Source organism: Barbus barbus (assembly GCF_936440315.1).
Source record: "Barbus barbus genome assembly, chromosome: 13".
Lineage (NCBI taxonomy): Eukaryota > Metazoa > Chordata > Actinopteri > Cypriniformes > Cyprinidae > Barbus > Barbus barbus.
This window is the reverse complement of record NC_136741.1, coordinates 6,871,121-6,886,528: the sequence shown is the minus strand read 5'-3', so window position 1 is coordinate 6,886,528 and position 15,408 is coordinate 6,871,121. Positions and strand designations below refer to the sequence as shown.

The window sequence follows — 15,408 nt, the reverse complement described above, 5'->3', positions numbered from 1 at the left end:
ATCCTCCATTGTGTATGTATCACATTTAATATCTGAAATGTATTTACTTATTTGAAAACAATAACATTTTGGCCAACTCTACAGCCAAATGTATATTTTTTTCAAAAATTATATTTATGCTTGGTTCAAACCTTAAGTTTTGTTTTAACATAAATTTTCCCAAAGACAAAAACATTTATGCAAAGTAAAAAGATTATTGTTATTGATCTTGTCCAAGCTGAGAATAAAATGCCCCATAAAACCAGTGTGTGTGTCTTTAGGGAGTGCCAGTACGTATGCCATAAATTAAAGGAGGAGTGGAGAGGCGTAGAAATGTGTAGCAAAGTCTAGCCTCCTCATCGTCTCTATTTTCTTCAATATGGTGGGAATCTCTCAGGCACAGCTTTTAGTCTAACAGCTTCATCTATCATTAATTTCTCTCACTCTTTCTCTCTGTCCTCCCTCTCTCTCTCCTTCTGTCATGTATATTTGATAGCTGCACAGGAAGTGCAATCTAATGGCATTTTCACACTGTTATGTGTGAACATACATGAGGTTAGGAGACAAGAGTGAGATAAAGAAGAGAATAGGGGAGGAAAGAAGAATGGAAAAGGAAGTGGAAAGGTGAGAAAGAAGAAGGTATACTGATGCGTAGCTAACTGTCAGTTTCAAGGAGTAAAAGTAATTTTCTGTGCAGTCAGACATTGAGCGATTGTTTATAAACAACCTTAGAGTTGATTATGTCCTGTCAATCAAAAGTTAGATGTCCCAGATTTGTGGAAGTAGAAAATAGTGGTATTTGTTTGGTTTACAATTTTCTGTCATATATAAATTTGTATCACTTAATTTGTAATATCTCAGCTGGTCCTTTTGAGAAGTTTGTATTATCTAAATAAATGTGAAAACCTTTATTTAGTAATAAATCTAATAATTTAAGGTGGGGTAAGTGATTTCTGGTAGCCAATGTTGATATTTCAAATCACCAAAACAAACATGCCCCTATGATGGGCATGACAAAATACTATACAATACTATAGAACTCATTATAATCAGTGATGCTGTCTACACTGGATGGGACAAGACAAATCCCCGACAGTAAACTGCTGCCGCGTTCTATCTATGATGTATTGACACAAATTTCAATTGATTTTCAAAGTTTGCTTTGTCGCGTCCAGTGTAGACAAGCCTTCTTTTGTTCCGCAGACGTTTTCCTCTTTTGTTTTTTATCCGCCATCTCTATCTTTCTGTCGTCGCTCGGCTCAGCTAATGTCCGTCATGTGCACTGAGCGCTCTCTCCTCTGCATCATGAGTAGACACGCCCCTTACTGCTGATTGGCTACAAGTTTGTTTTGTTACTCGGCCCGACTCAGTTTTCTAAAGCGTTTTTGAAAAAAGCATACCCCACCTTTAAAATGTATTTTGCTGTACAATTAATTATCAGTATTTAAAAAGTGCAGAGCCACCAAACTAAATCATTCTAAATAATTTTTGCCTTTTTTAAATGATTCGCTGTCTGAACTGTAAAAAAAAAAAAAAAAAAAAGAACACTTTGAAAGTGAACCCAAGATTTATTTGATTTTATTTTTGCTTTTGTTTGAAAAAACATTTTAGGCACCAAAATATCCGATTTATATAAAATCCTTAAAAATTAAAAATGGGAATCCAAGGTAGAAGCTTTTTTTTATTATTGCTTTGAATAGTATAGTTTTCAAAACAATTTTATGCACTAAAATTGCCTGACCTGTAAAATTTAACTGAACTGTAAAAATGTGTTTGAAATTAAAAGGGGAGCCCAAGCTTAAACCTAGTAAAAGTTCATAAAGATATTATGCCAGATTTTTCATTATTTTGCTTAAATTTAGTGCAGAGAGCAGTAGAAATGAAACAGAGAAACTCACAGGGGGAATCGCAGTCATTTGTGTCTTCAGGACAGTGCGTCAACAATAAGGACAGAAGCTGCTTTTCAGATCACCTGAGCAGCTAAAATTCTCCCTAGAGGGTAGAAAGATGGGCAGAGTGTTGGCATTATAACTGAGTGTGTCTGAAATGGAGCTGAAATATCTCAGAATGGTTGTGTTGCAGTAACTGAGACTCCAGTGATGAACACTGAAATGTCAGCATGTTTAGGGCCGTAGAAGTGGGTGATGGGATGCAGCATTTTCCCTGGGCCAGTGGGTTTTGTTTTCCATTTACAGTCGATACTCTCCTTCTTTCTTTTGCCATTTCTCTCTCCATGTCTCCTTGTCCAGCTGTATCATGCTTGATTCATAATACCCACACATATGCTTCTATTCTGCTTTTTAAACATATTGCCAAGTTTGCCACTTCCCTAATGCTTTATTAATCCTCAAAGAATCATTCAGGCACTGTTCCACACATCCTCTGCTTCTCATTGTCAATGTTATTGTCTGCTGGAATTAGTAAATCCCTCACTGGTGGGTGATGAGAGGTTGAGAAGCTGTCTGGTGATTAATTACACTGGTCATTAGATGAAGGTTAATAATGGCAAGTATCTGTGCAAGGAAATTTTGAAAGCCAGTGGTTTTCAAGGTTGTGCAGATGTTCCATAACAGTTATTTGATGAGTTCAGTGAGACTATGTGCTGTGGTTTACATAGCGAGACTGCAGTATTTAATGCAACTGAACAAGCCCAGATTTGCTGTACTTGTTTGTAGTGCTAAATAATTTGGGCAAATTTTTGGATCATGTATCGGTATGGCTATAAAATAATAATAATAACAATAATACATGTAAAATAAAAATATAGTGTATTAAAGAAAAATAAAATAAAAATAATATTTTTATGGTCAGGCCATTATTGTTGCTAGCTCCTCAGAGACTGCATCTTTTATATAGACCCTCTTGCAAACCCTCCCCCACTAAGAGCATGCTCTCCTTATTCCCCCACATGAGTGTGGTTGGATGTTTCTTTCATATTTTCCAGTGGATGTAGCGGTTTTCTACTGACAGCTGTGAAAGAGCAACAGCAGAGTTATCTGTTGATGAAGACATTGAATTCTTTCATCTCTGTTGTGTTCATGCATGATTACACACTCCTGCTCTCCATAGGGCTCTCATTAATGATTCGTTCTCTCAGATCGGGGCACAAACCAACAGCCTCTTCATCTGTGCAAATGACTAATTACTGTAGCAGCTCCTGATCCTGTTAGAGATGCTATCTGTGGCTGTGTAAAGCCAGGAGTTCCTGATAAGAACATGAAGAACGGTTGAGAGAAAGACAAGTCAAACATCATTAAGTCATTTTTAATTTCTGAACTTCTTCCCATGCACACAACACAAACAGCGTTTTTCACGGTTTTTCCCAAAATAAAATCTTAGTGGGGTAATTTTTAAAATTTAGGAAAATAAGGCATAATTAATATAATATTTTTCTTAAATACTAATGTTTTAATAATAGTAATAATAATAATAATTATTATTATTATATTTATAGTAATATTGATATATAATCACAATCACAATTTTGTGCAGAAAAATCCAAATGACATTTTCCCCCAAATTGTAAATCGCAGCCCTATATTTGTTTTTACTGCTGTTCTACTTGTCACAGTTCCTTCCACGATTAAGACACAAGACCAATTGCTGTTTTTGATACTGTACATAATATATAAATGATCGTATATTAGCCTCTGTGAATAGGCATTAATATTAGTGCTGGCTGTGATGATTTCATTTCTGAATAACCCATTATTATTTCAATAAAGTCTGGATAGGCTGTGGAGGGAGCTTTGTGTTGTGAATAGTACACTGAATGATTTTGTTTCCCCAAAAGAGCAGGGAAATCTTTTTAATATCTTTTAATGGAAATGAAATGTGTAAGTGTATGTAGCTCAGCTGTCTGTTGTAAGTGTTTTTCTGCCTGGCTTGGTTTCTTTAACCAGGGGCAGAGCAGCATGTCTTTTGTCTTCACCACTGTGGTTCCTCTGACTGGAGGAGGGATGCCTCGTTATAGTCAACCATCTGTTGACAAAGAACCACTTTTATCTGTTTATCAGTCTGTCTCTCGGTCTGCCTGTCCAGAAATGCATGTGTCGAAGAGGAGGTCATCCGCTTAAAAATCAGTATGGCTAATGTCCATGTCTGGGAAATTTACACTCATTGTCTAGTTTGATGTTTGGGGTGGATTCACACATTATTTTCTTTTTGTTTGTGGGCAGGAGTGAGTTTATATATGTCCAGTGAGTCAAAATTTAAATTACATGCTTGTGTTGTCTAGCGGAGATTTTCTATGTTGGTTTCAAATACTCTTTAATTAATATTTGTGAATTCTGTCAGGTTACCATTGGGATAGTTTACCTCATATACTGTGAGTATTAGGGAATTTTGTTGTAAAATAATGCTGGAAATGTAAACGGATGTTTCTTCTGGGCCATTTAATGCTTTGGAAGTAATGAGATTTTTTTTGTTGTTGAAGCTGGTGATTGTGTATTGTATTTCTTCTCTGAAGCTAAGGGCTTATCGATCCGTTTCCCAATTATTAGTAGTTAACTTCATACAGCTGGCCATAATTCAGTCTGGTGCTCACATAGAAACAGCACTTTGCTGTGGAGAAGAGCAGGAGGACACATCATTGCTCACTGTGCTGTGCGTTATATCATTTACATATTATAATGTGGGGAAATTTAGTAACGCACAAACCTCCCATGATAAATTTGCTTAGTCTGAAAACCTTTCATACTTCATTTGAATTTTCTTTGAAAGTGATTATTTAATTTTGTAATATTATATAAGAAATGTTGTTGGGTCATTCTATTAAACATTGTGCCTTTTCCAGTGATGGTGAGATCATCTTTGAATTTTTGTAAGGTTTTAAACATTTCCTTATATGTGTTTTAAGTGTAAATAAATTACCTTGTGTTTAATAATTTGATCTTAATTGAAAATAATGTCAGAATATAATGTACACTTAAAGAAATTGGTGTTGAATTTCTTTTTATACTTTTTTTTTTATACATTCTACTTTATAATGTGCTCTGAGGGTATCAGTTTGGCCTTTACTTCACTGCTTTGGAATAATAAAAGGCCAAAAAAACAACACTTTTTAGGCTTGAATCAGACTTTTGTGCACAAAGACATGTCTAAGCTTTGTGTGTGGGCATCTGTGAGTGTTTAAAATGAAAAGCCACCCACAGGTCTTCCTGAAAGTCATACATTTCAACAGTGAATGACTACATGAAGATTTTGTGTTTTATTGTTCTGTGGCTCTTACAAGCAACTGGGACATATAATCTGGGATTGTGCTGGTTTGTGTCTGACTGCTTTTGTGTTTTTTGCAGGGTTCTCGAGTGTGGGTGAATCATAAAGATCAGCTGGTCCCGTCTACAGTGAGCTCCTGTGTAGATGGAACCCTGGTGCTCACCACCGACTACGGGGAGGTAAGACTCAGCAATCTGTCATAAACACAAACACATGCAAACACACAGATGTTGCCCTTTATGGCTGAATGGGTGTTGTGCGAGTCAGAGATTACGCTGAGTTGGTATTGTGCTCCGAATATCATCATAACAGTGCTGAGGAGCTGTGTGTGTGTGCATATGCATGTTTGTGTGTGTATGTCTGTCATCTGCACGTCCGAGGCTAAATCAATGCATTCACCCTCCATATACGACCATGTGAAAGAGACTATATCATATAACCGACCATAATGCACTCCTCCATTCTACATGAGCGTTTGGCCAATTTTGGTGCAATGTGATAGATGCAGATTAATAATCACAGAGTAATCACATGATCGAAAGAGAGACAGAGTAGAAGAGATAGATCTTATTTTAATGCAGAGATGTCCACTAATATTTGCTGTCATGGTAACAGGGTGTCCTTTGAAAGGTGATGCAGCTGGATAAAATTTTACTAGATCTTTCTGACGAACCCAACGAGTCAGTGCTTATAACCTTCTGGTTCTTTATTTTATATATAATAAAATATAACCCACTAGTTCTTTATTTTATGAACATTTAATTTAGACTTTTACTCACATATAAACATTCATAAACGCATGCATAGAGCACATCAAAGCTCTTTTTGATTTTTAAAATAATTCATACTTTTAAAAGGGGAAAAATCTGATGGTAAAAGAGTAAGTAATTTACTATATTTACTATATAGCATATTTTAACCACTTGTTGCTTGTTTCATCAAAAAGCATAATCTATATTATCGCCCAGCTCTAATCTATTAAATGATACTATGGGGCATAATGACATTAAGATATTATATACATTAAGATTTAATATGAATATGCTTTGAAAAAATGTGTATTGTGAAAAGTGCTAAACAAATTAATTTAACTTGACAATTTGATTTAAATCTACTTACGTCCATGGCCTATACAGCTACCATGTTAAATTTCTGTTATGTTGTCATATCACTTTCACACAGGATTGCATGGTGGTCCAGTTAAAGCTTTAATTTGCACTGAACACTGAAGAAAGGCCTCTTAGTTTCTGTGCATAATTTATAATAGTTTTAATATGTGCCTCATTCTGTCATCTCCACATAGAAATAAAATAAATTCAGCACTTTTAAAAAGTTATCTTTGTTGAATAAACAGGACATGACGGCGCTTCTGGCTTCCTTTTTGCATGATAGAGCTCTTGGCATCTGCAGATGCGCGACACTGTGTTTACCGACAGTGGTTTCTGGAAGTATTCCTGGGCCCAGTTAGTAATGTCAATGACAGAACCATGCCGATGAGTGATGCAGTGTCATCTGAGGGCCCGAAGACTACGGACATCCAATAAAGGTCTTCGGCCTTATCCCTTACGCACAGAGATTTCTCCAGTTTCTCTGAATCTTTTGATCATGGTATGCACTGTAGATGATGGGATTTGCAAAGCTTTTTCAATTTGACGTTGAGGAGCATTGTTTTTAAAGTATTCCACAATCTTTTTACGCACTCTTTCACAGATTGGAGAGCCTCTGCCCATCTTTACTTCTGAGAGACTCTGTTTCTCTAAGACATCCGTTTTATAGCTAATCATGTTACAGACCTGATACCAATTAACTTAATTAATTGCTAGATGTTCTCCCAGCTGAATCTTTTCCAAATTTCTTGCTTTTTCAGCCCTTTGTTGCCCCCGTGCCAACTTTTTTGAGACAGGCATCAAATTTGAAATGAGCTTATTTAGTGGATAAAAGTATACAATTTCTCAGTTTAAACATTTGTTATGTTATCTATGTTCTATTGTGGATAAAATAATGACTCATGTGATTTGAAAGTTTTTGTTTTTTAAAGTTTTTTAAAAAACGTCCCAACATTTCTGGAATTCAAGCTTTTTTCAGGCAAGATCACAATCCACAATTTCCTCACCATTCTTTTTCATGTTGGTTTTTAGACTAATTTGCAATACCAAGCAGTACAGGAAACTAATTTCCATATTTAAAAAAAAAAAACATGGCCATACAAGGAAACAAAACATGAAAGAAAACAGAATGACAGACCACTGGGTTGATATGACCAGTGGTGGACTCTGAAGTCCTACATCTGTCATCTAGAATGACTCTAAAATGTGACTCTGTCATTAAATGTTAAGGTCTTTCTGATGGAGATGCACATGCGAACAGAGATTAAGGAGAGAGTCAGTTGACTAACAGTTATACTTTGAGATCTATGATTATAATTTTTTTATATAATTTCCAGTGTCTTTGTAAATCACTAAAGGGGAATTCGCACTTGATTTTTCAGCGACAAATGTGATTGAATTTTTGTGTTGTTTGAATTGACAAGTCGCTGTTGGCAATGCAACAGATTTGATCAAAGTGCTTGATTAACTTTATTCAAATTGGCAGTTATGTCTACTAATGGAAGATCATGTGATCTGCTACAGAGGATGCTGCATTTGAGATTGCAGTGACTTAATGCTTAATACTTTCTCCAATCCCAGTTTAGTATACAGAGACAATGAAGTTATTTGTTAAGTGATTTCCAAAAAAGTGTGGAACTGTGGCACCATCAACACAAATTTCAACCTGCTTGATATATTAACATAAGGAGCCCTTTAAGGGACACGGTGGTGGGAAAAATTTGGGTTGAATGGAAAAAATTTGGGGTGGGAGGAAAAAATATTTTTCAAATGTTTTGCGTTCTCTCGCAAAACTTTTGCGTTCCCTCGAGAAACTTTGCGTTCCCTCGCAAAACTTTTGCGCTCTCTTGCAAAGATTCTCTCACAAAACCAGTTGAGTTCGGACAAACTCTTCCTGTTTACTTTACAGCTTGCAGTGGTTCATATAGCTCCTTATGTTCACAATGGAGCGGTCGAGTTTTATTTTGAACTTGGACTCAAATAAAGAAATACGTCAGTGCTTAGTTCAAGGCACGGTTTTGGGACAATCTACGCTTAATGTGGCTTAATGTTTTAAAACAGTGACATTGGAGAACCAAATTCGATAATAATAAAAACTGATAAAATTATTAGGCTAATATTAATAACCTTATTAATAATAACTGTGAATATACGAGCTGTATGAACCTTTCAGTAGCCTTCCTTAAGCGTTTTCTATGGGGAAAAAAAGGCTTAACGTGCAGGGCGTTGTGTTCATATTCTGCTTTATTAATAGCAATATTATTAATAAGGTTATTTAATGTTAGTCTACTAATTTTTTATCAGGATTTATTATTATCGAATTTAGTCCTCCAATGTCACTGTTTTAGTCAAGTCAAGTCACCTTTATTTATATAGCGCTTTTAAGAATGTAAATTGTGTCAAAGCAACTGCACAATATCAAAAAAGGAAAATAGTGCGTCAATAATGTAAAATGAAAAGATAAAAAAAAAGATTTTCAGTTAAAGGCATTTCATTATTGAATTCAGTGATGTCATCATCCAGCTCAGTTCAGTTTAAATAGTGTCTTTGCAATCAGGTCGACGATATCGCTGGAAATGAAGTGTCCCCAACTAAGCAAGCCAGAGGCGACAGCGGCAAGGAACCAAAACTCCATCGGTGACAGAATGGAGAAAAAAACCTTGGGAGAAACCAGGCTCAGTCGGGGGGCCAGTTCTCCTCTGGCCAAACAAACCAGCAGTTCAATTCCAACTGCAGCAAAGTCAGATTGTAAGGGCTCAACTGGTTCCAGTGGTCTTTCCCGATGGCTGTCTAAGTGGTGGGGTCCTCACTGGGGATATGTCTCTGGTGCTCATCTCGGTGTCCTGGTCTCCGCTGACGTTCAGGGCTGTAGAGGTCGTCTCTGGGTCGGATCCACCATCTGATCTGGATACGGACTGGATCTGGTGACTGCAGTGACCATCTGGGCTGGATACGGACCGGATCGGGTGGCTACGGTGACTGGGGATATGTCCCTGGGGCTCATCCAGGTGCTCGGCCTCAGCCGACGATCAGGGCCACATACATCATCTCCCGGCGCCGATCCACCATCTGATCCGGACACGGACTGAGAAACAGAATAAAAACAGACAAAAATTAGCGTAGATGCCATTCTTCTTATGATGTAACGAGTACATTATATGTTATGGGGAGTGTTCCCGGTTCCGGTTGATCTAATTAATGCAGCCTAACAATCCTTTAACGGATTTGAATAACAGAAGTGTATTAGTGTGTTATGTGTAAGACAGGTTAAAGAAATGTGTCTTTAATCTAGATTTGAACTGACAGAGTGTGTCTGCCTCCCGAACAGTGTTAGATAGATTGTTCCAGAGTTTGGGTGCTAAATAGGAAAAGGATCTGCTGCCCGCAGTCGATTTTGATATTCTAGGTATTATCAAATGGCCAGAGTTTTGAGAACGCAGCAGACGTGGAGGACTATAATGTGATAAGAGCTCGCTCAGGTACTGAGGAGCTAAGCCATTCAGGGCTTTATAAGTAATTAACAAGATTTTAAAATCTATACGATGTTTGATGGGGAGCCAATGCAGTGTTGACAGAACCGGGCTAATATGGTCATACTTCCTGGTTCTAGTAAGGACTCTAGCTGCTGCATTTTGAACCAACTGTAAAACAACTTTTAAAACATTAAGCCACATTAAGTGTTTTAGAATGTCCCAAAACCGTGCCTTGAACTAAGCACTGACTGTATTACTTTATTGAGTCCAAGTTCAAAATAAAACTCTATGAACCGCTCCATTGTGAACATACGAGGTGTAGCCACTGCAAACTGTAAAGTAAACGGGAAGAGTTTGTCCGAACAGGTTTTGCGAGAGAACGCAAATATCTTTGCGAGAGATCGCAAAACACTTAAAAAAAAAAAAAAAACAATCCTCCCACCCCAAATTTTTTCCACTCACCCTGAATTTTTCTCACCACCATGTCCCTTAAAGGGCTGCATATTAACATTAACTTTACCAAGTTTTGGGGTGGAACTTCTGTTTGACCAACCAATAACAAATGGAGGGAGTGTTGTAGAAACAATATTTTTGCAATTACAGTATATGTTTAGTAATGCTAGTGGTGCAAAAGTTACAAATTTCAGCTTTAAGGAAAACAATGCACCACAATATTTTCTCACATGCTGTTTCAAACATTCATTTAATTTCATTTATTTTATTTATAAAGCACAATAAAACAACAATGGTTGACCATTGTGCTGAACAATATAGTTTAAAAGGATCCAAAATACATAAAATTGTAAAAACGAGACAAACAAATAATAATCTGAAATAATAAACTCCTGTTGGCTCATACACTAAAAGCCCCTTAAAGAGGTAGGCTTTAAGCCTTGTTTTAAAAAGTGATTCTGTAGCAATTGTTCTAATAGAGACTGTGTAAGCTCAAAAGGTCAGAAAGATACGAAGGTGCCAGTCCATTCAAAACCTTAAAAACAAAAAGTAAAATTTTAAACTCTATTTTAAAATGGACTGCATGGCAACCAGTGCAAAGAGAGTAGGACAGGCATAATATGTTCATATTTGCGAGTGCCAGTCAAAAACATGTATGCATTTCTTTATATCATGGAACATTAAAGATATTTTGGGGGAAAAAAATCCCATACAATGAAAGTCAGTAGATGACTTTCATTATATGAGCATAAACAGTTGTAGCATACTTCACAATATCTTCTTTTGTGTTTCACATGAATGAAGCCATTTAAACAGAACTTTCACTTTAAATATAAATTACTCAAAAACATAGTTTTTAGTAGCTGTTACAGCAAACAATAGTACCAATAAACCAAACTAAATATCTAAAACAGCCAGTCTAGGGGGTTTACTTTCTAATCATCTGTTATAACACAAAATAAAAAATGAGTAAAATGCTGTAAAAATATGTAGGAAAATATGTGTAAAATATATAGGAACTCTTTTGAGTGTTCACTCAAATGAATGTGACATTTTTCCCACCAATTATTTGAAATGGGCATCTGAATAAACAGAATCCCTAAAATGATTCAGACTTTCCAGTTCTACAGCTGAAAGGCAGGTTCCAAAAAAACATGAAAAATCTCCTTTAGGTTTTATTTATGTCTGCATTTCCCTAATATTTCCTGTGTGCTGGTAACGTTGAGCTTTCATACCCTGAACACCAGAGAGCTTGAGCTGACATCAGAATATTCAGTTGCATTCTCTGCAGTAGTTCAAACCCTCCTCCATTAATCAATACACCAATCCAGCCTTCTGTTAGGTCTCAGGCAGCCTTTCCAGGAAACTCCAGCAGCCTCCATACTGTCTTACCGGAGGTCTTCCCACTTATCGTTTTGGCCCTAAGGTCTTGGTCCAAAAGGGTAGAAAAATTGTTTTGCATGTGTGGGGGATATGTTTTGAAATGCCAACCCTGTTGGAGAATGCTGAATTTTTTATGTGGGTTTTAAGGCTTAGTATAGTACAGGGCTAGATGCAAACTGACATCTCTCTCTCTTTCCCTCGCTTTATTTCTCTCTCGCTCGCTTTCATTTCTGATTTGGTTAATAATTTAGTTAAGTGTGGGAGTGACCCCATTCCTGCAGTGGTTCTGACCGAGTTACTGGGACAGTATGCATGCATGCTTGTGTGGATTTTACATGTGAATTGAAACATTTTAAATATGTTCAAGTAAACACAACTAACATATGCAAATGTAACCAAGATCAAAAATTTAACCATATGCAACCTGCTATGTTTTTGCAACATTATGAAAACATAAAAATGTTGCATAAAAATGAACATAAAAAAACTTGCATAATGCAAAACATATTAAAGGAATATTTCCCTCCAAAAGTAAAATTTGCTGAAAATGTACTCACCTTCAGGCCATCCAATATGTAGATGAGCATTACATCACTTCCAAACAGCTGTTAAAAACATCACAGTAACCCACAAGTAATTCACACGACTCCAGTCCGTCAGTTAACATTTTGGAAAGTAAAAAGCTGTGTGTTTGTAAGAAACAAATTCAAAATTTGGCCAAAATATTAATCCATAATCCATAATAATGCTTCCTCCAGTGAAAAAAAGTCCATCCCCTGTTGTCCCCTCACATCAAAATACACCAAATATATGTTGGCTGTTTTCGCTTGTAACAGTCCTTGATCTGTGCATATCTCTCTCCTGATTCAGACAAAGTGACTTTCACTGGAGAAATCAATATTATGGTTACAGGACTTGTTTGGATTACTTGTGGATTTTATAATATTTTTAACAGCTGTTTGGACTCTCATTCTGATGGCACCCATTTACTGCAGAGGATCCATTGGTGAGCAAGTCATAAAATGCTAAATTTCTACAAATCTGTTCTGATGAAGAAACCAACCCATCCATATTTTGAATGGCCTGGGGGTGAGTATATTTTCAGCAAACTGACATTTTTGGGTGAACTATTCCTTAAGAGAATAGTGTTATCATAACCTTTTCTTGACTTTAAAATGTTTTTGTAATTTAGTGACGCAGGGTTCTTCTGACTTTGTCACAGGGCTATATTGTGTTGGAAGAGTTTGATTACGTCATAGAAGGTTACATTGTCAGTCTTGTCCTTTTAGGTTGAATATGAGCATGTGAAAAAGGTCATTTATAATGTTGGCCTTGTCCTTTTAGGTTGAATAAGAATTTAAGTGAACGTGTTTGCATATTTAAAAATAAAGGTGCTTAAAAGGTTTTTCACAGCGAAGCAATAGAAGAACCATTTTTGGTTCCACAAAGAACCATTCAGTCAAAGGTTCTTTCAAAAACCATCTCTTATTACCTTTTTATAATCTGAAGAACCTTCTTTCACCACAAAGAAACTTTTGTGAAACAGAAAGGTTCTTCAGATGTTAAAGGTTCTTTATGGAACCATTTAAACAAAAGGGTTCTTCTATGGCATCGGTGAAGCACCTTTATTTTTAAAGGGATAGTTCACCCAAAAATGAAAATTCTGTCATTAATTACTCATGTCGTTTCAAACCCATAAAAAGCTTCGTTCATCTTCGGAACACAAATTAAGATATTTTTGATGCATTCTGAGAGCTCTCTGACCCTCCTTATAGACAGCAAAGATTCTTACATGATCAAGGCTCAGAAACGTAGCAAGGAGATCATTAAAATGGTCCATGCGTAAGGTAATATGTAATGTAAAGGGAAACAGGTCAATTTAGCTGAAAGGGAATCATTTAAGATTTCAAAGGGAATTTGAACAGAATCATTGTTTCACGGCTGATCACCGAGTCGGCCAGCGATTCACTGAACAAGCCGTGTAACATCAACCCTGCACTGGATATTAAAATCCAAATTATAGTGAAAACACTACTAAATAGCACAGCAACAAGATTGTCAGTTTAAGACATTAACTTGTAAGCACAAAACACGAGATACTTCTCTTTTCAATATAAATAAGGCTTTATTTGATAAATCTAAGACATGTAAACTAATCTAACACATGAACACATGCATTCACACATTCACACATTGCAGAAAGAGAGAAAGTGAGGAAAGGATGAGTTTAAGAAAATGAAAATGTGAAATCCCAAGTTTACAGCAATATGTGCTATTGCATAGACCTGAACAGCCATCAATCACTTAATTAACCCTTGCATTGAGTTTCTCAATGAGGCTAAAATTTGTATTAAATGCACCAGCTCAGCAAAAATTTTGAAGTTACTTGCTTGCATTGCCTTTGTGTTAAGGGATTCCCTTTTGTCATTGTCATTGCAGAAAGGGGGTTTCCCAAGGTTGCTGATTGGCTGACAGTTCAGTGGTTGTTTGTAGTGATGTCTTGGGAAGCCAATCTTGGGCGTTGGCTGGAGATGGTTTCAGAGTCAGTTGCTAGTTGAAGTTTGAAGCGGGTGCAGTCAAACTGGAATTTGCAGCAAACTTAACTTTTGAACACGAAACTCAATGGAAAGAAAAGAAACTAAAGTAAAAGAATGAAATGTAACGAGACTAGGTGGTTTTTCTTCTCATCGTGGTAGCAGCTGGCGTGCAGGCCGAAGCACGCTGGAATGGCGCTCAAAGAACACAGAAAGTAATGCCAAAAAGCATGGCTAAAAATGAGAAGAGCAGAGGGGGAAAGAGAAGAAGGTGTCCTGAGTTTTTAAACTCTGCTTTTTGACACCTCTCAATGGTTGTCTTGACCAATTAGATCCTATCCTGGCTCGGGGTGTTGCTTTGTTTCTCCACCCAATCAGAAAATCAACATGTCGTGGTCAGTCACATTGTCCGAATTTTACACGCTCTTGTAGACTATAATTTTGGACATGATTTCTATAACAAGACTATGATACATTTGACAAAGAATTGATTGGAAGAAACGTTTAAAGCATGATTTTTCAAACTCATACATACCAAACACGAATATAAATCCTTAAAGTCGTTCAATAGTTATTAAAAAGACATACATAATATGTGATTAAAACATGATAGTCTAATGTGTGGGTTACATACATAATATGGAGTTATGCATAGAAATGATTAGTTGCTCATAAGTCTTTTAAGATGATTTTAGGTGCATATGGAAAAGTCTCTGTGAAGTTCTGTGTAGGACATAGGGACATGTTCTGTGAACAAAGGAATTTCAGTCTGGTCTGTGTCTTCTATGTGGGGGAAAAGTCCATCTAAGGAAGCTCGTGATTTCTATCGTGGAACACATGTGATGGCCATCTCTTTGACCATCAGTCTTGATTATTTGCCGCTAAATTTGACAGTCTCCTTCCTGAATTGGAATTATCAATAAGTGTTCCTTTTGTTTTAATGTTGCAAGCTGTTCTATGAAAGAGGCTTGCTGGTTAGGCCTTCTTCAGACGGGCTGAAGCTAGGGATCCGATTTATGACTTCCTGTTGGGCCTCTCTGGAATTTCAGCTCCTCATGTTTTGATGTTCTGATCGAATCTTAAATTTGTCCGATTCGGTCTCTGATATCCTACACATGTGACATCACTGGTTCAATCATCATTTTCCGAAGCTCCGAAAATACTTTTTGTGTGCGCTAAGAAAACAAAAATAACGACTTTATTCAACAATTCGTCTCCATTTTGGAGAGTATCACATATGTAAACAATGTATGCAACTTATGT

General features: G+C 36.6%; 1 protein-coding gene across 1 annotated transcript in view; it reads left to right on the top strand.

Annotated features, from left to right (window-relative positions):
- Positions 1-529: 529 nt before the first annotated feature.
- The window catches only part of LOC306879218 (unconventional myosin-X-like), a gene marked incomplete at both ends in the record, with an annotated part of 49,332 nt that continues 34,453 nt past the window's right edge, over positions 530-15,408 (top strand). The window contains 2 exons of the mRNA XM_079432006.1: positions 530-603; positions 5,270-5,375. Coding sequence (XP_079288132.1) covers positions 530-603; positions 5,270-5,375 — 180 coding nt within the window. The remainder of the gene's footprint in view (positions 604-5,269; positions 5,376-15,408) is intronic.